The sequence below is a fragment of the Gobius niger genome (genome assembly GCF_951799975.1).
Source record: "Gobius niger genome assembly, chromosome: 16".
Lineage (NCBI taxonomy): Eukaryota > Metazoa > Chordata > Actinopteri > Gobiiformes > Gobiidae > Gobius > Gobius niger.
Genome location: NC_136867.1, coordinates 4,243,371 through 4,270,936, shown reverse-complemented (window position 1 = coordinate 4,270,936; position 27,566 = coordinate 4,243,371). Strand labels below are relative to the sequence as shown.

Below are 27,566 nucleotides of genomic sequence, written 5' to 3'. Positions count from 1 at the left end.
ACCTGACAATTTTAGCCAAAAGTAAAGCACCATTTTCTACAATAGCCAGTGCTGTGCATCATTTATGACCAATTTGGTGTTTCCTGTTTGGAACGTTTTAAGTAATTGACAGAGTTTCTCACATTTTTACAGTACTTAACCCCCTGCCTTAAACAAGCACATCTTCTCCAGTTCAGCTTTACCTAAATCTCACAGCCTAATAGGTGTAACGCCTCATTTAACCTCTTAACTCCCACCTGAACGGATCCCATTTTTTCCAGTTTGGCTTTACCCTAATCAAAAAGCTTCTTGGGGAAAAAAGCACCAAAATAGCCACAAAAAATGAGAAGAAAACAAGGATGTAAACGCGACAAACGTGACAAAAATTCAACAAAAATGTGACAAAAATTCAACAAATGTGACAAAAATTCAACAAAAATGTGACAAAAATTCATCAAAAATGTGACAAAAACTCAACAAAAAATGACAAAAACTCAACAAAAATGTGACAAAAATTCGACAAAAATGTGACAAAAATTCGACAAAAATGTGACAAAAATTCAACAAAAATGTGACAAAAATGTGACAAAAATTCGACAAAAATGTGACAAAAATTCGACAAAAATGTGACAAAAATTCAACAAAAATGTGACAAAAATGTGACAAAAATTCGACAAAAATTCGACAAAAACTCAACAAAAATGTGACAAAAATTCAACAAAAATGTGACAAAAACTCAACAAAAATGTGACCAAAATTCGACAAAAATGTGACAAAAACTCAACAAAAAATGACAAAAATTCAACAAAAAGTCAAAAAAACTCAACAAAAGAAAAAAAAAAGAAAGAAAAAAAAACCATACAAAAGGTGACACAACACAGCAACAACGCAAGGAAAAAGATCAGTTTTGTGGGTCTTAGCTTTCAAATGAGGTGTTACACAGGCCTATATAATAGCCAAAGAGGACAGCATGCATTTGGTTTAGGCAGGCGGTAAGAGGTTAAGATTAAACTCTAAAACGATTAAAGTACTTCTGATTTGTATAATAATATTTCTCAAAATCATCTTGAGGGCCAAAGGTTCTATGCTGGAGGGCCGGATTTGGACCCCGGGGCCTGACGTTGCCTACCCCTGGTTTAAAAAGAAGTGTAAAGGTTCTGTCAAACTTTTGTCTCCCCCACGATGCATTAGTGCGCCGATGTCCCCGCCATGTCTCTCCCCCCGTCTCTGTGATTCTGATCTCATACCATCACATCACACACACACACACACACACACACACACACACACACACACACACACACACACACACACACACACACACACACACACACACACACACTGATCCCTCCGCGAGTAAACTGGCCCTCCCTGACCTCCACCCTTTGTAGCAATCAGAGCTCCACTTCCTCGCAGCTCCGATCTTATCTCAACCAGCAGGCACACACCATAGCCGACCCCCCCCCCCCTCTCCCTTCGCCTTTGTAGACCCCCTCTGATGCAAGACCGTGAGTTCATCTCCCATCATCCCACACTGGCCCGCAACAAAGCGCCCCTAACACGGGGACGCGCCGCAGGTCAGCCGGGGCCGGGCGACTCGCTCACGCTCCGCGCCCCTCCAAAGGAGACCGGGGGAGGGGGGGGGGGGTCCGATTGTGTGATGAGATGTTTCAAGGCAAGGCCAAGGTCACGTGTGTATAATAGGTGTTTAACCTCAGTGTGTCGAGGCCCTGTTTGAAAAGCGGTGTAATATAGACTCAAGTCACAGAAGCTGCACCGCACAGAGATTTTGTTAATTTATAACGCGTTATTCACCCTGTAGGAACCAAACCATGAATGAACTGCTAAACTGGAGTGCTTTTTGAACTTTCTGACAAATGTAAAAAAAAAACTTACACAAACTTAAGCCTTAAAATGCAATACATTCCAGATATAAACCAAATGCATTCTGTCCTCTGGTTATTATATAGGCCTGTGTAATACCTCATTTGAAAGCTAAGACCCACAAAACTGATCTTTTTCCTTGTGTTGCTGCTGTGTTGTGTCACCATTTGTTTGTATTTTTTCTTTTTTCCTTTTTTTTTTTCCTTTTTGTCACTTTTTGTTGAATTTTTATCATTTTTTTGTTGAATTTTTGTCACACTTTGGTAGAATTTTTGTCTTTTTTTTTGGTTTTGTTGAATTTTTGTCACATTTTGTTGAATTTTTGTCACTTTTTTGTTGAATTTTTGTCACATTTTGTTGAATTTTTGTCACACTTTGGTAGAATTTTTTTCTTTTTTTTGGTTTTGTTGAATTTTTGTCACGTTTTTGTTGATTTTTTGTCACATTTTGTTGAATTTTTGTCACACTTTGGTTGAATTTTTGTCTTTTTTTTGGTTTTGTAGAATTTTTGTCACATTTTTGTAGAATTTTTGTCACATTTTGGTTGATTTTTTGTCACATTTTGTTGAATTCTTGTCATTTTTTTGTTGAATTTTTGTTGATTTTTTGTTGATTTTTTGTCACATTTTGGTTGATTTTTTGTCACATTTTGGTTGATTTTTTGTTGAATTCTTGTCATTTTTTTATTGAATTTTTGTCACATTTTTGTTGATTTTTTGTCACATTTTGGTTGATTTTTTGTCACATTTTGTTGAATTTTTGTCATTTTCTTGTTGAATTTTTGTTTTCTTAGTTTTCTTTTTTGTTGAATTTTTGTCACATTTTTTTTTATTTTTGTCACATTTTTGTTGCATTTACATCCTTGTTTTCTTCTCATTTTTTGTTTTGGTGCTTTTTCCCCAAGAAGCTTTTTGATTAGGGTAAAGCCAAACTGGAGAAAATGTGATCCGTTCAGGTGGGAGTTAAGAGGTTAATGACCATCATTATCTTATCACCCGCAGCATCAAATTTGATACACACATGTTTCCACAGCATGAGAACGTAATGAAAATGAGTCACTATACATAAAGTTTTCATCTTAAATCAATGAGTGACTGATGTTTTGTTCCATAAAAAAAAAAAAAAGAAGAGTATCCTATATAACACGAAAATGAGCATCACGGCCACTTCTTCTATGGACCCAATGTATTTAATTTAGCCATAGCACAGGCCTGTCCTCTAATTCAACAGTACAGCCTTGTCTTGTGGGTATTCCTCTGTTCGGCTGGCGTGCTGTAGCCCATAGCGTCTTCCCTGGTCTCATTACATATTCCTGGGGGCCATTTAAAGCAGCGCCGTCACTGCCTGCTGGGGCCAGAGGTGTTGATGAGTGTGCGCGTGTATGGCCGTATGTGTGGCCTATGCGGGCGTATGATTTGGGGCGTGGGGGTGTGGGGGGATTCCTTCAGGTTGTGAGAATTAATTAAAGATAGCCCAGACTGTGAGTGCTGTCTCGGGGGGTGGAGTGGGGCCCCTTAGCAACAATTTTAGCACAAACAATATAGATGGCTTTAGGTTGGTTATATATAGATAGCCTGTGGAGGCTACTGTAAAAAAGCACGGATTTCAGCACTGGCTTCACCCTGTTTGGTTTGGGTTATTAATGTCTTATCCCCCTCCATAACCAAGCACATTTTCTACAGTTCAGCATTACCCAAACCTAAAAGGCTTCTTGAGAAAGACATCAAACAGACTGAAATTCTACGTAAATGAGGATGAAAACGCAGCAAAAGAAAAGCATCAATAGAGCAATAAAAAGGGTGACAAAAAAGTGATGAAAAAGTAAAAAACAAAACAAAACAACAACACAAAACAGGTGACAGAAATGCGACAAAAAAGGCGTCAAAACAGACAAAAACAGGCGATGAAAAAGTGACAAAGTGACAAAAAAGCAACAGAAAAGTGACAAAAAATAGGGCTGCAACTAACGATTATTTTGGTAATCGATTAATCTACCGATTATTTTTACGATTAATCGATTAATCGCTTGGCTGTGAAAGGTGCATGGAAATTGTATTTCTTCATTTTTTTTATCACATAAGCTAAAGTGGCGCCGCTTGAGGACATGTTGATGGAGTAAACTAAAAGTAGACGTTTGTAGGAGGCTCTTTGTTCTAATTCTGCTTTCTGATTGGACGAGACAAAGACAGATATTAATGACATTTATAATGTACAAAACACTACAGACCCTCACTTTAAAAACAAAGTAGGTTTTCATCCTAAATACATAATTGTCATGTCTTTTTTGCTCTATTTTAGTCTGTGTTTGCTAGAAAACGATTAATCGATTACTGAAATAGTTGACAACTTTTTTAGTAATCGATTAGTTGTCGATTAATCGATTAGTTGTTTCAGCCCTAACAAAAAAGCAACAATGTTATGACAGAACAGGTGATAAAACACGCAAATAAACGTGACGACAACGGCAGGAAAAATCTAAGATCGGTTTTGTAGTCTTAGCTTTCAAAGTACTTACTTCAAGTACTTTTTTGCCGATGTATCTCTGTACCTGTTTCCCCCCAATATCCCTTTACAGCGGTCTTGTCCCACCATGTCGATTCACATTAGCTAACCCGCATGCCACCTAGCCCCCGATACTGTAAGAACTGCATTACCTCGGACCCTCAAATGCATGCAGAGCCACACTACACACACCTCAACACACACCACACTTACACACTTGTCTTGTCAACATAAAGTTTGTCTTTGTCTAATGTCACATATTGTATGTATGTAAATGCAAAAAAAAAAAAAAAAAAAAAAGAAAAGCTTTAAAATCAGGCGTTACACTGGTCTATAGTCTGGAAGCTCCAGTTGAGAAGCTTTCAGATTTGGTTAAAGCCGAACTACAGAAAATGTGCTCGGTTAAGGCGGGGGTTAAGAGGTTAAAAGTACTACTGCTACAATTGGCTCTGTGCAGGGAATATTGCATAGCCACATGATGCTACTTCCTAGTGTAACAATATATTAAGGACACATGAGACAAAATTTTAAGTATTTTTGGCTGTTAATTGGTACAAAAATAATAATAATAAAACTTAAAACGTGTTGGCAATCTTACAAAACGTATAGAAAAAAACACAGAAATAATACATGATAAAGAATAAATAAAACATTCTGACCTGAACCTGAGAAACATCCAAAAATAATCAAGTATCTGCAGCTTATGTCCTGAGCCCTTGACGCAGCCAACCAATCACCTTCGAGCTTACTCAGCCTTTCCCTCTTGTTAGCCAATCAGCGCGCTCCTTATGCCCAAGTCAGCAGCGCTTCAACTTCCTAGCGGGAAGACGGGAGCTGTCCACTTCTGCAGCGCGAGGAAGGTAAACAAACACTCTTTCTCAACCTGACTGCGTGTTGAATGATACGTGCATACTTGTACAACATCAGAGACACTACGGTTTATGAATTTTGACCGGGCATCCGCTCAGTCCCGCGCAAAATGGGCACAATGCTAACGGAATGCTAGCTACGCACGCCGGTTTGTTTTGACAGCTGTAGCGATGAGGCAGGCGTGTGAAATGGTTTTCGTGTGTGCAGGTCCAGAAACCCCGGCGGGAGAAGGAGAGATGAAGCTGTCCAGAGCAGAATACAAGGAAATAGCGAGATGGACAGAGCAGCTGAGACCAACTCGTCAGTGTATGAAGCAGCTCAGAGAGAAATTCCCCAAGTAAGTCCGTTTAAAGAGCCTGTGCACGCACGAGACAGAGGGGCTGATGTGCCTTAATAATGTATTTAGGACCAGGACAGTGCATAGTCTTAGTTTCATGTAACTTGTTGTGGGTAGAGAGTAAACCATTGTTTAAAATCCTAAAACAATAAACAGTAAAAATGTGAATCTCAGAGTTACAGAATATTACCCCACTACCCTTCATGTACCATAATATTTAGCAGAAAACCTGCTTTTCTTATGTATTACTGAAGCACAAGTCAATAACAGAACAGCTCACGGAAGTACCATTTATTTACAGTTTATCCAAAAGTTCAGTGGCTCAGCCTAAATATTACTATTGCCCCACCTCTGCACGATATGGAGCCTGTGATGCTCAGAAACATCATTAGAGCTAAAAGAGTGATGTTTAGTGAGTTACATTGTGTGAGTTGTTTCAAAACTAAAAAAATGTTCCTTTTAAAGCGACTTAATCTTCGGACCATTCTAACGTTTGGAATTGCACTAGAATGCAGGAAAATAAGGATGATATATATATATGTGCTTATATATGAGATATATGCTATAAATCTGTTGGGGGGGCGACCCTAAACCTTATACTAACCCCCAGTTTAATGTAACTGTCAGACACACAATTAATGAGAAGCACCTTATAGAAACTGATTCATAATTATATATCAGACTGCAATGTGTGTGACACTGTTATCAATTCCCAGTGTTGTTTTTGCTCAGTTTTGCTCTGTGGCACGTGCACAGGAGCATGAGCACGCCTGCTGTCACCATTTTCAAAAAGCCTGAGTTTGCAGCCCAGTCAGAAGGCGCTCTGGTCATGGTCTCAGTATCATTGATCTTTCTCTAGTATTCTGGTCTCGACTACAGTAGGCCTAATCTTAAAAAATTATGGCATTAGGGTCCTGGAAATGTTGTGAAGGGTCATGGTCATGTAACTTGTTGTGGGTAGAGAGTAAACTCTACTCAGGTAAGAGTTACTTTAACATCTTAACCCCCACCTTAACTGAGCACATGTTCTCCAATTTGGCATTACCCGAATGTAAAAGCTTCTTGAATAAAGCGTCAAAATGGCAACAAAAAAAATGAGAATGAAAAGGAAAAAAAAAAGCTTAAAGAAAACGACAACAGAGCAACAATAGAGTGGCAAAAATGTGTCTCAGGCTAAACAAAAACATGGCAAAAATGCAACAAATGAGCGACAAAAAGAGATGAAAAAGTGACTACAACACGATAACAATGCTAGGAATTTTTTTTAATGTCAGATTTATTGATCTTAGCTTTCAAATAAGCATTCATCTGGTCGGATATTGAGCCCTATTTGCCTCCCTCTGAGCTCAGGGAGATGTGGCCCGTTAGATTCTTTGGGTTTGGCATTACCCAAATGTAAAAGCTTCTTCAATAAAGCGTCAAATCTCAAGAAAAAAATGAGAATGAAGACGAAACAAAAAAAAGCGTGAAGAAAATGACAAAAGAGCGACAAAAGAGTGACAAAAAGGTGACAGAAAAGTGATGACAGAGTGGCAAAAATGTGACTCAGACTAAACAAAAAAGTGACAACAACGCTAGGATTTTTTTTATATTTCAGATTTATTGATCTTAGTTTTCAAATGCGCGTTGATCTGGCCTGATGTTGAGCCCAATTTGCCTCTCTCCGAGCTCGGGGAGGTGTGGCCCGCTAGATTCTTGGTGCTCATTTGTGGCGGTGCTGCTTATTGTGGTATCTGTGTTATTGTGTTTAAGATTATGTGTAGGCCTGGAGCCTCCAAAGACCTCCAAATCATAACCAGAACCAATATGTTTCATATAAGATACTGTAGCGACAGCCAATCTGGAGACCTAGTTTTGGACCGGTCAGCTCAGATGTGAGAGCAGTCACAGAGTAGACACTTCTACTTCACGTCACACTTAAACAGGCCTGTTATATCTCTCCATAATGTCTTACATTTATCTGAACGTTTAGTCTGTGGCTTTGTGCGAGTGACGGATGATTCACTGTTGAAAAATACCCTCATGTCTGTGGTCTGTGCACTTTGTATCAAAATCACAAGAGCTTTTAAAGTTTTCTAGTGTAAAATACTCAAGAAGAAAGAAAGAATTCCAAAAAGATCAGTTACTTCTTAAAGTAACTCAAGTACATGCAGTAAATGTAATTGTAAATGTAAGTGAATGTGGCAGGGACTTCCCCTATTATTATATTAATATAATGTTATTTTATTCTTTAATCTGTAGAGCTGTGACTATGATTACCAGATGGGTAATATTTTTTTATTTTAACATGACAGAGTATATCATTTGCACCATATTTTCAAAAATACAATCATGAATGTCAGTGCCAGCTCGCTTTATTGTCCGTTGCATATGAAAATATGTGCCAATATTTACCAAAGATTGGGATGGAGGCAGGGGGCTGTTGGCTCTACAGTTTGCCAATACAGATAGAAGCAAAGGAAGGGGAGGGAAGGTGAGGGAGGGAGTTCAGCTTCCTGACAGCCTGGTGAATGAAGCTCTTAAAGCAAATATCTGCATCGTGTGCTCCTGGATCATAAATGTGTTGTTTTATTGGTCTGCAACAGCATAAGTGTTTGTGATCAATATCAATACAAAATGAATTAATCAATTATTTAGCAGTTAATAGTTGTTATGTGAACTATAAGAGTCTGAAGCATTCCTTGTGCTGAGGAGATAATGTTTTTTTTACTTATTTATCTGTTTATTTGGTCGGGACAGTGCATGTTAATGAACATGCATGTAAGCATGCCACACGAGATTGTAGCCATGGGCTATTTTCCATCCGTCGTCCCCCATACGAACTCTCCAACACACTCTTTCATCCTGGCCTGTTGTACATGTTTTTAGTGGTGGGGAAACAGGAATACCCGGAGGAAACCTACGCAGACACGGGGAGAACATGCAAACTCCACATAGAAAGGCTCATTCAATACCTATTCAATCATTTAAAAATTTTGAAAACGTTGACAGTTTTCTTTGTCATAGAATGTGCAGATGTCCCTTTCAGTGTTTTTATAGGAAACTCTGAGAACACCTGATCATTTACAGGTCTCGTCTTTTACAACGAGGCCTGTCGCCATAGTTACTATATCAACATATCGCTCGGTATGTAAAATGAAGTACGCTAACATTTTTGGTGGTATCTCAAAAAAAGAATTGCTCATATCCATTACCGCTGCGTCTGTTGTAGTTTTTGTCCTTCAGCGTCGCCATAATCCAACGTAACGCCCGTCTTCACATTCAGAGATGGAAGTGGAGGTTAATGGCTGTGTTTGCTTCTCTCCTTGACACGGAGGGCCGTAGTGTTATTGACTGTAACATGTGTAAATCGCCCAAGGCTGCGGGACACAGACTGATCCCACCGAGGTCACTTCCCCAAAGTCGCATGTATTTGGAGCTTCCTCCCTCCGTTGTACCTTAATCGCCAATCTACAAGGAGCGCGGTGTCCCGGAGGGCAGCGGTGCGGCCCGGACTGCCGGCTTTGTTCTGACGCCAGCGTTTTGCAGTGTCTGATATTTTGGAAGGCTAGTTGCAGAGTGAGCCTCCTCTTGACTTTGCCTGCACTTTATTAAAGGGCTTGAGCAACATTACGGACAATATTGTAGTAATAAAAAAGAAAAAGTCCCTGGATATGGATATGGATAACCATACAAAAATGAAACCAAATGGAATGAATAAAATAAATGTGCATGAATTATAATACATCCATGAGCACAGCCAAATAAGAGTGTGGCGCGTGTGTCCTTTGTTGCCCTTAGTTCTAACTTTCTATGTCAAACACAACTTCGTACAACCAAGAAGTACTAACAGAAAATGTTTAATGAAGAAGGATCCAACTACAAAACCAACACAAATGAAACAACTTTTACACACGGTCGTAACACGGCCCACATTGCCTCCGCTGAGTGCAGTAATGAAACGTAAACATAGGTGCGGCGTGACTCCAGCCCCTCTGCTCAGGCTCTCTCCTGAAGCTGCCGCGCTCTTGTTTAGTCTCGCCCGCTTATTGTTATGATTCCCCCCCCCTCTCCCCTCCCCGTCCCGCCCGGCGCAACGGATCCCGGAGAGCCGTCCACCCCCAGCTCTCCCGAAAAACCGGCCTGAGTCTCGTCAACGGCAGGCCTGACAGACAGCGGTGTTTGCACAGCCGGCCAAATTATTCTGCTTGTCCAATCAGCTGAGCGCGGCCACTGGAGGCTCAGTGATTGGGCTGGCAGGAAATCAGGCTCTTAAGACATAACATATCGACTAGGCCATCCATCATCCGTTAGCATGCACCCGGGCAAAGGCAGCAGCAGCAGCAGTGGGACCCCCCCCTCCCTCCCGTCCTGTCATGTCTGGGAGCGCGTGGGAGCCCTGCCACTATACGTAAATATTGGCCCGGTGTGGAGATGGGAGGGAGGAGGCAGTGGCATTGGGGTGGCAGGGGGTTATATTGTAAGATACAGTGAGGTCGAGTCAATATTTCAAAGTGTGTGTGTGTATATATATATATACAGTGGGGTTTCACATAGACATTGTATTGGATTTTGGCCAAATACTTTTTTTTCCCACTGTATATACAGCAAGGATTATAATATTATAAGCAAATTAATATAGCAAATTGCAATATTCGATAACTGTTTTGAATCCCGTGACATTTTTGCAGCGCTGTTTGAACAAATATCTTAAGCAGAGATGTCCTGATACTGTTTTTTTTTAACTCCAGATCCAATCTTATATTTTATGCTAATCCAGTTAGGCTCATTAGGTCTTGGCCGGGGCCAGAAACTAATTGGTCGATGTTGTCATGGTCGACCAAGATTTTCATTGGTCGACTAAATGCACGCACTTTTGCAACAGATAAGATGCTACACGCCAGAGGCCTGTGGCAGGGTCTACCGTAAATGCTCTAATAGAGGCCGGGGCCTTTATTTACTCAAGGGCATCTAGGACCAGGCCTTTTTTGGAACCAGGCCACAATTAGAGACAGGCCTTTATTTCTATTTGAGCAAAACGGACGACCAGGAAAATTAAGAAAAACGAGATTTGTGTCCATTTGCACCTAAAATATTAGGTTAATTTATTAATTAACATTGCAAACCTTCTCCCAGTGGCTGGAACATTGACGCCTTTAATTTTGTCGGGACAACAGGAAGTGTTTCGTTGCTGTTAGCGGAACATCCACATCAATGTTACTGCATGTTTCTGTTTCGTTTTTACCGCGGACTTGGATTATTTGTTGTTATCTTGTGTAAAAGGCGAGTTTAGATGGAGCGTTTGTGTTCGTGATCGATCATGAGACTGACCCGAGAGAAGACGAGACGCTCGCGCTGATCGGAGGAGTTATTTTGAGGCGTGGGACTTACCTGCACACGGAGCAGCTGGACGTGCTTTGAAGACGCGATGGTGACTTTATTAAAACCCTGGAGGGTCACACAACATTTGTTGCCCTGTTTCTACAAATAGTCAAAGGAGATTTGAAAAGTGGCTAAATCTGTCAAAGTTATGCTTGGATCAGCTCCTCCGCAGCGTTCCCGTCGGCCCGGGTTCCCGTTTGTTTACTTCCTGTACGTGAGTTTTCATTTACACCAGTATGAGACAAATTCCTAACATGGGGAATATTTCCACCGCTATAGTTTCTAATAAAAGCCCCGGCCTGTTTCAGAGACCGGCTTTAATTTGCCTCCGCCAGCCGCGAACCCGGCCTCTGTTAGAGACCCGGCCACTATTGGAATACAGGCCAGTATTAGAGAATTTACGGTATCTTTTGACTTTGGGTAATAAGATTTCATTATAAAAAACGATATATCAAAGTTTTACTGACAGAGTGATGATTGTTTGTGTGAAATGTTTTTGCTAAAAAAAAATTAAAGGAGAGAAATGAGGACTGGAGAGCGCCTCGCCTGCGTGCGCATAAGCAGCTGAGAACAGTGGCTCTGTGTCTTGGCGAGATGTTGCCTTCAGTAGGCCAGACTTCTACAGTTGTTTAAACCTCAAATACCCTGGTTTTACAGAGAAATGGCGCATACACGAGTCTGACGCCTGTCCTGTCTGCGGCTCTTCAGGAAAAACCAAACCGAAAGTGTTCGTCAGGCGCAGCTCATGGACCTGCTGTGTCTTTCTCCGTTTCACTTTTTCCATGATAGGAAACGAGGAGCTTCATGCAACGTGAACCGATTCATCACTACATAGAGCAGCGCAAAAGTTGAAGAAATTTAACGGCCTGAGAGGACGTCACACGGATACACTGTGGTTCCAAAAAGAAAAAAAAGAAATGATCTGAAGAAGGCTATGCCACAATCTTAAATAAATCCACTTTTTGACATCGACTATGAATGTGCGATACCGTCTTTTTGTATCACCGCTTCGTTGGATTCCATTCTGCCAGAGGTCTGACTCCACTCTAAAGGCTGGCTGAAAGCACTGCAAAAGTAGCAGGGATCTTTTCTCTGACATTTTTATGTTCATAGCCCTTGCTACCACTAAGCTAAGTCTACTCCTGCCGCTAGTAGTATCCTGTCATTGAATCGGCTCCAATCCAATGCCTCCAGATAACCCTAATCATAAGTGTTTTTTGTGTGGGTCAAAGACTTAAAGAATTACAAAATCAGGACCAAAACAGTGCTCAAATACTAAATAAAAATAAATCATGACTGGAACTGAACCTCAAGTCGACTGAGCTTTTACTGAACTTTCAAGTTGCCATGCATTTTAGTTTTTTAGAAATAGGTGAGTCTCAGATTTTGCAATATATTGTAGCTTCTTCTTCCAATGTGATCTTATGTGAATTGATGAAGTAAGCTAAAATGTATTAGTTTTTGTCTTTATAAATCTGCTCAATTTGTAAAAGTAAAACTTCAGAACTGCTTATTACATGCTATGGAAGGGATTTTATTTACAGGAATTGAATTATGAATCTTCAGTTGAAATTGATATGATTGACTTATTGACGTCACTACGATTACGATTAAAGACAGAGATTTTTGTTCAAAGCGTGTGCTACAGCAAGATAATGTCATTCTCTGCCCATTCTCTTTTTCCGATGAATGCATGGTCTCTGTAATGGCCCTGAATGATCCTCCTCTTTGGTCCATCCATTTTCATCGCGTTTGATCGGTGCTTAAAAGGGTGTCAAATGTAAACTTTGGCTGAAATGAGAGCTGGAGCGTCTCCGTATCGGGGTGTGATTTCCACGCTCGGTCCGTCCCAGGCCTTTTGGTGGCTGGGGAAGTGTGTCGGATGGGTGGGACCGAGGGGGAGTGTCCCGTAGACAGATAGGAGAGTTGAGGATCGCCATGCGGACCCCCTCATCTGGAACGGCTGCGTAACACAGATGTTGGGAGTCATCTGTCAGCCATAGATGGATCCAACCCCCCCTCCTTCCTCCCGTCTCTCGTCGGCCGGGCTCGGGCTGGTCCTCCCTGGGGGGCAGAAACAATTGGACACGGTGCTGTCACATTTTGCACCCCCCCCTCCCTCCCTAAAAGAAAGTCACAAAGACGGCACAGTCAAATATCAACTCCCTCAGTCCAATAGAGTCCTGCCATGTAGGACTAGGTCATTATTTGCAAACACAATGTCCTCTGGCGTAACATTCAGTTGGTAATGATTTCTAGTTTACTACTCCAATTTCTGAACTATTTTAACCTATTTTTGTATTATCTAGAACCATAAAACTGACCAAAAAAGTCCATAAATATACACTTTCTGACCAAAACAAAGGAAAGTGTCCACCTTTTCTTCGGTTCATCAACACTATGAGCCCAAAGAATGAGATCAGTTGACGACTTGAACATCCTGAATGACCGGGTTAATCCATCAGTGGATTTCTTCTTCTCTTCAGGGAGAATGAGATGGTTTGGCCACCACAGAGTCCAGATCTTAACCCCATTGAGAATCTTTGGGATGTGCTGGAGAAGGCTGTGCACTTTTGGTCACTGGTCACACTCGCCAAATAATAGTGTGAGACTTTTTAGCAAATAGCAAAGAGTCCAGGCTAGATACGAATTTAAAAGGTTACATTTGATGAAATACATTAAAATGTCCTTTCAAACTACCTCTTTTTTAACCTGTTTTGTAGGTGGGCCTTGGGGACCCCCTTGCAGTCCCTCTAACGGCCCACGTTTGGGAACCACTAGATTAGCATTCATCAATTGGCTTGTTGCAACGGTGTGGCTATGCTAGTTCCTCTGACCTGGACTTGTGAGCGCCAGTACTTCCTGTCTGTGTTCTTTTCCTGGAATAATAATCCTATTTTCTAAAGATTGCGTTGTGGGCAGAGAGTTCCCAGTAGATGATCATTTACTGTGTGTTCAAATCTTGATGTAGGAGTTCAGATCGGAGACGCCTGTGATCATAAAGGATTGATAGTTTGTCTTGAAGCTAAAGGCTAACATGCTATTAAAAAAAAGTTAATAAAAGCACTATTTCCAATTGTATAATGCATGAAATGAATGTTAGCCTTTAGCTTCAAGACAAATTCACTGATCCTTATGAACATAGACATCTCCTCTATGGAAATATTAACACTGTACAGCAACTCTTTAACCTGCAGGAAGTGATCATCTACCAGGAAGTCATTGTCCACCACAGAGTCTTTAGGAAACACGAAGATTCAAACGGGTCTAAGTTAATTTTAATGGAATTTAATACGGACAGGAAGTACTAGCGCCCACAACTTCAGCTCAGGGGAACTAGCGTAGCCACACTGTGCAACAAGCCAATTAATTGTTGTCCTGAGCATAAAACGTGCATTTTGAACCAATTCTTACTTTTGAAAATTGCTGCACTGTACATCTCTGTATGGTTGCAATTAGATATTTCCCCAAGTCCATCCAGCCCGAGCATGTGGGGGTGTTCAGTTGTTGTTAGTGGTAGGAGGGGCGCTCTCATTCAGCGTGGGCAGGAGAGTGACATCAGTGCCATCAGGTCCTCCTCCCTCCTCGCATTAGAATTGGAAATGATGGGCTGGCTAGCTCTCTCTAAGGCCTCGCCCAAATATTCCTCCCCTGAGTCTGCAGCACGAGGGGACCCCCGGTACATACCCTCCACCTCCCTTTGTCCCTGGAGGGGTCTGGGGCAGTGCTTGGTGTCCTGCTGCCGTGGCATGAATGAATTTGGTTGTAATGACTCGAGAGTGGCGTAAAGCAGCCCACTCGGCGTATGGCTGCGGTACGAGAGGGAGGGGCGCTCAAATGGGGCAGATGCCACTGTTTGGGAAATGAGCTTTTAAAGTGCGGAAAGTCCCCCCCCCCTCTTCACAAATAATGAGCGCAAATAAAAAAGGCAGATTGTTTAAGTTTACATAATTGGCTTGGTAGCTTTTCCAAATGCTGTTTTGAATGAAGGGGGTGAAACGGCTCTGGAAAAATGTCAAATGTTGATTTTTACTGACCAGTTTTGCTATTGGGATTGATTTGGTTGGTTGCCTTACCTGTTAACATCTATGTGGGACCAATTAAAGTGCTCTGGTTCTGAGTGGTATTAAAAACACGACTACTATTTCAAATTGTACTGTTAGAAGTGCTCAAAAGGTGGATGACCAAAAAGAGTGTCTAGATTTGGCAAAAATATTGCTCAATTATGGTTAAATAAAATAAAGTACAGAGTGACCCTTTGGATTTACACACAAGGGAAGCAAAATAATAGTTTTCAGCTTTGTTTGTCTTTGACATGAAGATAAAGACTCGTACATTTATAAGCAATGAGATATTATCCCAAATTCATTTAGCTTTTCCGTCTGTATCGCTCAATATTTAGTTAGTATCTAACGGTTACTTCATATCTACCTCATAATCTTCAAAGTACTATGTATTGAGTATTAAGTGAGTATAATATAGGAATAGAACGACAACGGAAGTATGATCTACAAATCCAGTCATAATCTCCATGTACACATTTGAAAAACGAATCCCTCACTCACAACTAACCTCCGTAAGTTTAAATCAGTACTCCATAAAGTACTTCTGCTTTTAAAATATTTGAACATGAGAACAGTTAGCCTATCTAGATGCTGATGCAGCATTCTGGGGCCGCAAAATATATAATAATTTCTCCTGGACATATTCAACTGTTTAACACCAATCAACATTAAAAAAATGTAAAACCAATTTTTCGATCGTTAAATAATTATGACAAACATTAAAGACAAAGTGCATAGAATTGGAACCACAGTTGTGGTCTTTGCTGATGATTGTGCAGCCACAGTGACATGGGACTGTGGCGTTTGTGAACGTGGCATTTGCAAAACAAGCTTTTTTACTCATTGCGTCGACCCTTCAGTCTGACGTGAGTGTGATTACTTGACTCTTGTCCAAAGCAGTTGCATGAGTACTTTAATTTCCCTCACTTTTAGTGGTTAAACCTCCTTGCTTATACCCCACACACTCTTCATACCCAGTCCCCTCACACCCACACTCCCAGCTCCTTCTCCCGGGACGCTTTCTCCAATGGGGCCCTAATGTGCCGTTTTCATCAGCACCGAGGCGGGCTTGCAATATGGCCGTGCGCCTCTGCTTGGGGAATATGAATGTTGATTAAGCATGCGTTCAGCCCTTTGAAATTCAGAACAAGTGTCAGAATAATGGATGTCGAGCAAATGTCAAGCAGTTGTTAATTTCTGTGTTACGGGGGGTTTATCTAGCGTGATCTTCAGAAGCCATTGATATGCTGATTTCTTGGCCGGGTTTTGGAGGGCAGGGAGACTGGAGACTGGCTCATTGATTATTTATTGTGGTTTTGCTGTTGGATGTGCGCGCGTGTGTTCTTTAACGTGCTGGTTTAAGTAAAGGATTTGCTAACTCCTACGGTGCGCAACACGGCTAATCTCTGTGTGAAATTTGTCCACCTTTAAAAGAGCTAATTACAGGCTTGAGTGATCTTTCTGAGTGGGTATTTGGATATAATGTGAGGTGGGATTTGGGTCGGCTTTGCTGCCAGTGTTGACAATACTGCCTCCTTCGCAGCCATTTTTAAATATCCCAACATGTTTGTTTATTCCATGCTGCGTGGCTGTAAGATCAGTCGGTTTGAAATTACGATTCGTATGGTAGCAAATAGCATAAAAAGAGTACAACTGTTACTGATTTGTAAACGAACTATGGGCGTATTTTTCTACGTTTCTATAACTTGAAATAATTTGTCTGAAATGCAAACCAACAAAACCCATGGCGATATAGTCACATTTTCCAAAATGTGATCGGCAAGCCCCCTACTGGCAGCAGGGGGAATTAATCCTTCATCAATCAATATATGAACCTGCATTGTTTGCAAATAACATGCTAACAGATCAATGGCGCTGCGATAAAGGGCAGTTTGAGCACAGAATGGCTCCGGTGATGGTGTATGGGCTTTAAAATTGCTAAGGATGATTTTGGATTTGAACTGTTACATAACAAAATCTAGGAAATACAGGAGGCTTCTGTGGTAGAAAGAAGAAAGGGACGTTACTCAAAACTATGTAAATTGAAGTGAAATGCTACTTCAGGTATGTTTTTGACGAGAGAATGTTATAACATGGGTAAAAGAATAAAAAATATTATTTTACATAATGACTTCCCTTTAAATCCACTGCAAACAACAAAATATCCTGTCTCCATGGGGTGGAGAATAGATTACGTAGTTTAAACTGTATTAGTTTTTGGCTAGTATGTTAGTTATTTTAAATGTAAATCCATGTATTTAAAGTGTCCACATTGAACTCGTATGCTTTGTCATTGTACAAGCGTACAATGACGCTCTTTACTTTTTAATACCTTTAATTGAGAGCTATGTAGAGGTGCATGGTTATTTGCATGGAAAATCAAATTGCAGTTGAATTTGGAGGAAATTACAAAGAAGCATTGTTTTCTGCCAAGAAAAACAGTATATTAGATCTCTACAAAACTGCTTAAATGCGTGTGGGCCTTATATTAGTTTAGCAGTTCATATTTCAGTCTTCTCACGCATGATTCCCCCCGAGTTTTAAAATGTGTTCCTTGAACTGAGTCTTGGTTTTGAGAAAAATCACACAGCTTACTAAAAAATTGATATTTTTTGTTCTCCAAGATTGTTTGGCTGTGTGCTCTAAATTGCCTTTTCTGACAATAGATTCCACTCATAATCTGAACTCTCATATTAATCAGCAGTCTGTTGAAGATATATACTACTCCACTTTTGTTCAGCATCTTGGAAGCCAGATTCCAATCTCGTCCTGCTAACTGTGTGCACTACCTTCTCACCTCAGGGCTGCCCAGATTAAGGCAAACCCAAAGTGGCAGCTGGGGCAGCATCCCTGGAAGAGGCCGAGGATGCCGGCAAACTCATTCCGAGCTCTCTCCTGCGGTGAAAGAGGTGCAGGGATGAATGGAGTGTGAGGCAGAGGATGAGATGGAGTAAGAAGAGAAGGTACACACATGCTTACTTCACAAGCTAATGTCAGCCTAAGGAGCGCATGAATAATAGATGCAATCAATGAGATGATTAGGAAGCCCAGGGATGACTACTTCCTCCTGATATCTCTGAGACGTTCTCCAGGCGCACTATAGATTGTGTAGCGCCTGCCTCCCTGCTGGAAAGGCCTGAGTTATGCAGAAGGGATGTCCTGATCCAGGTTTTTGAGCTTCTTTTAACACTCCATGCTGTTTGATGCCGATCCGATCTACTCTTTTTTTTGTATTAATGTAATGTATTTTAATCACAATTTTTAATTTTTAGTACAGTAGTTACACCAAGTTGGCGTCTATTACAGGCTTTTCTTTAAACATGTGAAGTTTTTTTTAGCCCTTTTTGAAATTGCAGCATTAGAAGCCCCTTCACAAAGCAGAAAATACTGCATTATAGTTTCAGCTCTATCTGCCGCTAAAGGCCTTTCGATTGTAATGAAGTATGTTTAGGGACAGTAAAAGACATTAGCAATAGGCGGCATTTTTGGACTTGACCTGACCCGACCCAATCTGCAGGCAGCCCGAGGTGAACCCGCAACCAACACTAAGAGCACATCGCTAATTATTCTGCATAAAAGCTGCCTTTAGATTCATGGCCAATACTTTTACAAACCAATACTTTTACAAATGCTTTTGTACCAATACCGACACCTGTAGTAATAGTAGTTTGTATCTTACTGTGAGGGGTTTGAAGTTAGCAAGCAAATACACGGGCACAGTAACTACAAATGTGTTCAATTGTGATTGCAATCTAATGCGACAGACTCCGATAAGAAAAACTGTAGAATGCGCCCGTTTGGTGTTTGTTGGACAATGGGCTTTTTGTTCAGTTCAGTTTTGTTGCTGTATTGACAGTTCAAATGAAACACATCATTAAAATTGCATTACTCCCAAACAGCTCCCATCAGAACAACGTCAAAACAAAAAACACAACAGTCTCACACTGTCCACTGATGGTGGCATTGTCCAGTTTGATGGTACAAAGATGTTGCAGTACACTGAGAAAAATAAAACATTGGCTTAATCTGCAAATTGTTTAGAAATCATTTACATCCGCATTTTACTAGTTGTTCATAATGATATATATTCATTAGTCCAACTATAAATGTTTCATCTGTAACTGTGAACATTTTAAATTGGTTCAACAAAAAAATGTTCCTGACTTGAATGTTCAAAGGTTAATTGAGTCAATTTAAAACTCTTCATTAGCAGATATGAGCCAATTTAAATTGTTTCATTGAACCAATGTACTTTTAATGGCTTAATCAATGCCATTTATTGATTTCATTTAAATTGATTAATTTCATTAAAACACATTTGGATTAATTTACTTTTTTATTGCCAAAGACATTGTATGTACAAATGCAAATTGCAATATTTTGTAATATGAGTAATGTAGGTACACACAAACATTTCATACTTTCTAATTTTTCAATTCTTGGCTCAAGGTTCAAAAGCTGGTTAAACATTTTGAGAAAAAGTGTTAAAACTGTAGTATAATGTATTTAGCCACATTGTTATGCATTTTCAAACACTTTCACAGCAAAACTGGATGAACAAGAATTTTCCAAAAAACAACAACTGTGCAGCCAAGGTACAGCATACTAATCACTGCATCAGTCTCCCTGTGATCCGTGTTCATTTCTTGTTATCCAGTCCCATGAGTACCTTCAGGATGAATTCAACTGTGCGTTCACATTTCTTTGGGTACTTCATGTTGAGGCGTTATGAGTCCGAATTGCAAAGTCTTGAACCATTGAATGCAGATCTGTCACAATCTTCACGATGGGTGTTACGACGACTGCCATCGGCTCGTCCTCCACACGGAAATCTTGCTGAATCTGCAAAACATGAGTGGAATAACACATATTAGAATTGACAAATAATGCAATTATTTTCATGGTCGGGTCTAAACCCGGCTAAACTAAGCCTTAACCAGGTCAAACAGAGTCTGAATGAGCCACTGGTATTTTAACTTTGTAATTACAGTATGAGGGTTTTGTAAATAACATTACTGCAGCTGTAGATAAAACTGAAAATACATGTATTAAAGGGGAGCTCTGAGAAAGTATGTAAGTAAGTATGTCCGCTCTCAAAATACCCAAATCAGTAATAAATGTGCACTTCATGTTAAACACAAACCAGAATCTTACAATATTTGAAATGTCGTTCATCTTCTCCTTCTATGAAAAAGCCTGATTTCCCCCATTTTGTAAAGTAAAGTTAGAAAATGATACATTCCTATGGTATTTCTTAATTAAAATATAAAGAAGCATATATATACACACCAATTTTAGACAAAAGGACTGGCTCCAGTATTTACATGATATTGATCTTTTGCAAAATTTTAGGTATTGCACAAGAGAACTAATTTTAGTTTTTGGGTAAAATAAAACCATATTTCTCCTGCAACTCTAATATCTTCAGCTTTCAGTTCATTTTCTAATATTTGTTCAATACCCTTATTCATTTATATGTTTCTTTGACAGGGACAGTTCAAGAAAACATTGCCAACTCAGTGGCCGATGTTATGTACATAACATCCAAAGGCTTATTTGCAGATTTTTTTCAAATGCATTATAGTACATGATTGGCTCTATATGAGGGACTTCTGACTAGATTCTCCGAGAGTCGCTGCTCTTCCTCTCCCGTTATTTCCTTGTCGGGGATTAGCAGTGTCTCGTCCAAATTAATGAAAAGCTCTAGATTCCATGGACAGTGAATTACCCATGAACAGTTGAAGGTACATGTTAAAAACATTATGTTGGATGTAAATACTTGACCGAAGAAAAAAGTTAGCCCTTAGCTTGAGGACAAAAACATATACCACGATGGAACACTGACATGTCCTTCAGTGAAGCCTTTACATCCAGTATGATGTTTACAACCTGCCATGTAATCTAGTACTATTCATTTATTTGGATGAGACACTGTTAATCCTCCATAGGGAAATAATGGGAGAGGAAAGCAGTGCCTCCCAGAGAGTCCAGTCTGAAGTCACGTGTCACTTGTGTGAATAGAGCCCATTGTCAGCTCGCACACTTGTCAAAAAAGATCCATTTATTGGCCCTGATCAATTGTTTAACTACAAGATGCACATATGTTATGTAGGCCATTGATCAGGAACCCAGAGAACCAATAAAGAACCGATCAAATAGAGAAATGATTAATAGCATTGATGTTGCTCAAATCTGAACAGTTAAGTTTTGTAAATTATGTAAAATTGGCGGTTGTTAATACCATACCTAATATAATAAGAGATTTTACAGTAAGAGCACAAGCACTACAAAGACATGGTTATTTTCAAGCCCAGTCATACCTGATGTTCTTTAAATGCGCGTCCACTGGAACAGCATCACTAACTTCAGTACACATGGTGTGTACCTGCATCCAGTGTACGGCTCATGGAAGCCTGTAAAATAATGATTTAACTGTAAACAAGTATGTACAGACATTGTAGTAATTTAAATATATAGATATATTCTTGAAAATGTGCTGGTACAATAAGGTTGCATAACATTATGCCTTTCAAATAATGCATAGACCTACCTCCTCAAATGGAGATGACCAGCAAACAGGAGTCCTGGTCCTAGTGCTGGTGTGGGGGACGGCTCCTGTGCAGATGAGACACAGAAAAATACATTACTTAACTGTAAATGGTCTCATTTTTTCAGCAAATTTAACAGACTAAAATGCATATAGTCTTGTGAATGTAATAAATAAGTTAAGAAAAAAAGTGCAACGCATATTCATGCTAAAATTACAAAAAGTACACAATAAAGAAGAGCTGAACATTAATTACATTTGCTTGGTTCAGCTTTTTGAACAAATTATTTTACAAATGACTTTTTATGACTTTTTTATGACAGTCACTTTTGGAAGTTGGGTCAAACATTTTCTGTCCTTTAATTGTAATTACAGGTCATATAATAGTGTTTCAACGCGATCTCCTCGTTTAGGGGCTCGTCTGCCCCTAAACAGTTGTTTATTATTTCATTCATGCTGCTCACTTTGAGCTCCCTGTGGGGCAGCAGCAGCGGTGGAGGTGACCGGGGCGGAGGAGGCAGTGGGCGCGGTGATGTCGCTGCCGTTCGGAGGCGGCCAAGAGCGGAGTGGAGCTGAGCGAACAGGTGGAAGATGTTTCGTGTCAGGGCGCCTGTAGCCGCCTCCTCACTCACCGACCCCGCGCACCTTTCCTCTCCCATGGCCCGGGAGAGCTGGCGCTGGGAACGTTCGGCCGCGCTCACTCGCTGTTTCCCCAGAGCCGCGCGCTTAAACCCTTTCCCCGCAGGCCACGCTCACGTCCCGGTCTGTCCCTGTGCCACTCCTATCTCCGCCCCACTCCAGCAGTCACACTTGTTTCGCAAAATAAGCATGCACAACTTAAGCGCGAAGAAGAATAATAAAGAAAGAGTTCATGTTCTCTACAGGGACTTGGCTCCGCTCGGCTCCCGTCGTTCTCAGTGAAGAGACGAACTAAGACTCGATTCGTTCGTGAACGTCACATCACTGGTTTAAGCGCTTGCAAAACACGTTAAGGAATAATATTCATGTCAGCTTAAAGCACAGTAAAGGTAGATAGTATTTATTTTATGCGAGTTGCATTTCAAAGTCCAGGCGATGTCACGACACAAAATGGCGGCTGCGCTTAACCCTCCTAAGTTAGTGTAATATCTAAATCATAAGGGTGCAATTGGTCAAAAATAAAACCTTCAACCTAATACTCATAGCCTACAACATTTTAGAGATTTGATGCACAATCAATTTATTCAGTTTCAGTGCCAAAACATGTTCAATTAAAATTCAACTTAAGGAGAATTCTATCTGACGCCTCTGTGCATACATACAGGACACATGTATTAAGTTTACAAGTCTAAATATGCTTTTAACTTACCTTTTCTCGCTGTAAAGTTCCAACAGTGGGTCTGGCTAGATCTTGAGTGAAAAGGTCTTGGCCACATTTGAAATCTGGAACACGTGGTGTGTCATCTTCTTCAGCGTTAATTGGTAGAGTCAAGTGCTGCGGTTGTCAGTGCTGCCCCCTGTGTTCGATAACTCGACGAACGATTGTTCATTAGATCAATTAACTTTTATAAATAACTGTCAATTTGCAATAGACCATTGGATGTACATACAAAAATGTATCAAAACACAATGTTCAATCTATATGGTTTTAATTGGACTAACCAATTTGATTTTCTTTATTTAAGCCAATAGCAAAGAACATATTGAATCAACAACAGCAGTGTTTCACTTTTTTCAGTGTATACTGAAAGGAGCAGCAAAACAAGTGGTATCTCAGCGCTAGCATCCCACCGCAGCATATGACTGGACTAAATTGCCCGGAATGGTCCGAGTGCTGCATGTTTTTATCCAGTGCTGGACATTAGGTCAGCGTAATGACATCTTTTTTTCCCCTACCGGTGGACACTCGTTACTTTGCGTATACACATCGCTTTGAATTCTCAGGGAGACTAAGCAGGGACAGCTCTGGCCATTATCCCGCCATTGCAAAGCGTGTCATCTAATGGCCCCCTAACCGGTTTTGTCATCCGCAGAGTCAGAGATATTTGGCCCTCACAACGGATCACAATTAGAGAGTTGAGTGCGGGCTCTTTTGGCTTCACTGCATGCTCTCGTGATGTCTAGGCCAGGGGCGCCTCAGACGACGGCAGTTTTCACGACTGTAACGGGGGAAAGAATATGGAGGGCGAAGGTTCAGTGATGTGGATTTCTATTGTGGCTCTTGTGGGCAACTTTTAAAGACAGGAAATGTCATTTGACACAAGTCACTCAAAGCTAGGGCTGTGCAATTAATCGAAATTCGATTACGATTTCGATTACAACAGTAAACGATTACAAAATTAGCATAATCGCAAAAAATCGATTATATATATATTTATTTTTCAAAATTTGTTTTTCAAATTTGTTTTTCACTTTTTTATTTTTTTTCAATATATATATATATTTGCATTTTTGGCTGGATTTTTGTCTTTTTTAATGGATTTTTGTCACTTTTTTGCTGGACTTTTGTCATTTTTCTGCTGGATTTTTGTCACTTTTTTGATGGATTTTTCTAATTTTTTGCTGGATTTTTGTCATTTTTTTTGCTGGATTTTTGTCATTTTTTTGCTGGATTTTTGTCATTTTTTTTGATGGATTATTGTCATTTTTTTGCTGGATTTTTGTCTGACATAAAAACAAACGGTGCTGTGTGATGATGTCATCTGCTCAGTTTGCTTGCGCAGGTGTGAGGGCTGGCCAGCAGGGGGCAGGTGTGAAACAGGGACCTCTCTTTAATCGAGGCGTACTTGAAATCATTTGCACTTTTATGACTGTCCAGAAAACATAAAACATCATCATAGTGTTTTGATTAATAAATAAATAAAATAAAGATAGACTTTTTTTTAAAGGCAACAAATAATCGTTTGAATAATCGTGATTTCAATTATGACAAAAATAATCGTGATTATTATTTTTTCAATAATCGAGCAGCCCTACTCAAAGCGCTTCACACGAGGAGGGGATTTTTCTATTCAATCCATAACTGGTGGTGGAACGCTATGTTAGAAGCTACAGCTACAGCCCTGAAGAGCTTGGGAGCTTCTATCTCCACATCATTTGGAGCTATGGTGGAGAGGAGGAGAGACTAAATGCTAACGCCGTCTGTGCTGTGTTTATGTGACTGAGGGCACGCATGAAGACCAGACAGGTACAAATGAACTCGTCTAAGGTAAGAATATATCTCAGTATGTAAAATCGGTGGCTTATTCCTTTTAATATTTGGTTTGAGAAGTGAGATTGGCTCCTTGGAAAAATACATATTATTAATTATAAACAACAGTGTCAGCTAAGCAGCCGGCGGTTAACCCATGGACATGAAACACAACACAGGTAACTACTGAAGTGGCAAAGTCCAAATCTTCTAATCCTCTATCGGTGACTTCGTTCTCCAAAAGTAACACAAGTTTCTGAAGCGCGCTGACTTAAGTGTGCCATCATTACTGTAATTGCCGATCATTAAAGGCGGCAGATGATTTCTCGCAGCGACGGAGAAATCACGGATAAGTCAAGCTCATTTCATCCGTAGTGTGACGATTGAGCAAGTATTTGTCTGGAGCTGCGTGACACTGTTTGTTTCTTATCACTTGTCAAAATACATCACACTTTCACATTAGCCCGAGTCATTTTTTTCCCATTTGTTTTGCCGCCGCTGACGCTAGGCTAAGCTGTGCAAAACAGATGTTAGCATTTAGCCGATCAGCATGTGTAATTAGCAAGATTTGCATATGCAGCAAGTTTAATTGTTTTGTTTTTTAACGCTTGAAATTATCGATCTACGTTCAGGCGTTATCCGAGCGCTTCCTCACATAAATGTCCCTCTGTTAAATATGACATACCTTTTGATGAGGAGCTAGCATGAAGAGATCAATGGAATGTAGCATCAAGTTGAGAAATATCCTCAAATCTATATTATTCATGACTGGATTTGTTTGAAAATAGCTTCCATTAGTAAAACAAAAATCTGTGCTTGCCTCAATTAGCCAGCCGCATGCCCTGAAGAGGTGCACCACGCAACGCCGGGACGCATGCGGATACACCAAATGCTAAGTACTGCAGCAGCATATGATGCCAGTGCCATTAGCCAGGTGGCTTTCATTAGCCAAATTACAGCCATTGCTCATAATTAATTATTTGTAAATAGGAAGATTCTGAATATAATTGATAGCTTGGTTTCCCCCAGCTCCTTTTAATTAGGCTGATGGGAATATTTAGTTCAACTGTTTTTTTCCTCTGAGATGATTATTGGCAAATGCGGATTTTATTGGAGCACGTTGGTGTAATGTGCCTAGCGTTTATAGTAAGTGTATGATGGTTGTATAGTTGAACTGCAGCAATATCTATTAGTAGCATTTTACTTTTTACAACCCTGACAATAGACTGACATTACTTAATAAAGACGCATAACCTTTTTAAGCTTTTCACATTTAAAATGTTGTCGTCTGGTCGGGGTTTGTGTCCATACCTGTTTCATTCACAAAAACAAAGAAAAAAAGTCTGTGGGTAAGGGAGCAGCGCGCTTTTGTCGTAGAGGTATATTTTTCAACGCCTCTTTCGCCCCCTGCGGCGTTATCTCCAATCCCTGGTTTACAGTAATTGTCCACAGACGGTCCACATGCTTGATAGTGTGGAAGCTGTGAAAAAAAGTTTAAATTCAAATAGGGCTGAGACAACTAATCGATTAATCGACGACTAATCGATTATTGAAATAGTCGACAACTATTTTAGTAATCGATTAATTGTTTTCTGGTTCACACAGACTCAAATAGAGCAAAAATTACATGAAAATTTAGTATTTTTGATGAAAACCTACTTTGTTTTTATAGCAAGTGTATGTAGTACACTTTAGGGCTGCAACTAACGATTATTTTGTAATCGATTAATCTATCAACTATTTTTACGATTAATCGATTAGTCGCTTGGCTGTGAATGGTGTAGGATAATTTTAATTTTTTTCTATTTTTTTCATCACATAAAGCTAAAGTGGATCCGCTTGAGGACGTGTTGATGGAGTAAACGTAAAGTAAATGTTTGTTGGAGGCTCTTGGTGCTAATTCTGCTTCTGATTGGATGAGACACTAAGAGATATTCATGAAATTTACAATGTACAAAGTGTACATACACTTGCTATAAAAACAACGTAGGTTTTCATAAAAAATACTACATTTTCATGTAATTTTTGCTCTATTTGAGTCTGTGTGAACCAGAAAACGATTAATCGATTACTAAAATAGTTGTCGACTATTTCAATAATCGATTAGTCGGCGATTAATCGATTAGTTGTTTTAGCCCTAGTACACTTTGTACATTGTAAATGTCATGAATATCTGTTTGTGTCTCATCCAATCAGAAGCAGAATTAGCACCAAGAGCCTCCAACAAACATTTACTTTACGTTTACTCCATCAACACGTCCTCAAGCGGATCCACTTTAGCTTTATGTGATAAAATGGAAAAAATAAAATTTTCCTACACCATTCATAGCCAAGCAACTATTCGATTAATCGTAAAAATAGTCGATAGATTAATCGATTACAAAATAATCGTTAGTTGCAGCCCTAAATTCAAACAACAGATCTTATTTTACATTTTATTTTCAAAAAAGGAAGTATTTCTTCATTTACAGTCTGGAGTCATCCTGTTTATTTTAGTATTTTTTTTTCTTCCTCTGCTGAAGTGCTCTCAGAGGGTCATTTATGAATGCGGGTGCTAAATAGTGGGTGCAAGATGAAAAATAAAACATGCTATTTTGTTGGCATTTTGAATTTGACTTACCATTTGATGTTGGCTGTATTACAGTATTAGGGCCCCAAATCTGATATGCAAATGAGACAATGATGCGTGAGTAAAAAATGCATAAATGGCTCTGCTGCTGGTCCACATTTGCACGTGCTATTTGCTTTGCACATGAGCAAATGCTTGGTAAATGACCCCCAAAGTGTGTGTTCATCGCAGTGCCATCAGTTGGTTGAGTGATGTTTAGTGGAAAGACAGTGACACAAGCCTTT

At 40.0% G+C, this 27,566-nt stretch overlaps 1 protein-coding gene across 2 annotated transcripts in view; it reads left to right on the top strand.

The window, feature by feature from the left end:
* Positions 1–5,169: 5,169 nt before the first annotated feature.
* Positions 5,170–27,566, top strand: part of cdin1 (CDAN1 interacting nuclease 1) — a 167,966-nt gene continuing 145,569 nt past the window's right edge. For both annotated transcript variants that reach the window (XM_079573228.1, XM_079573227.1), the window contains exons 1-2: positions 5,170–5,225; positions 5,443–5,572. In XM_079573228.1, coding sequence (XP_079429354.1) covers positions 5,472–5,572 — 101 coding nt within the window. In that variant the 5' untranslated portion in view covers positions 5,170–5,225; positions 5,443–5,471. The remainder of the gene's footprint in view (positions 5,226–5,442; positions 5,573–27,566) is intronic.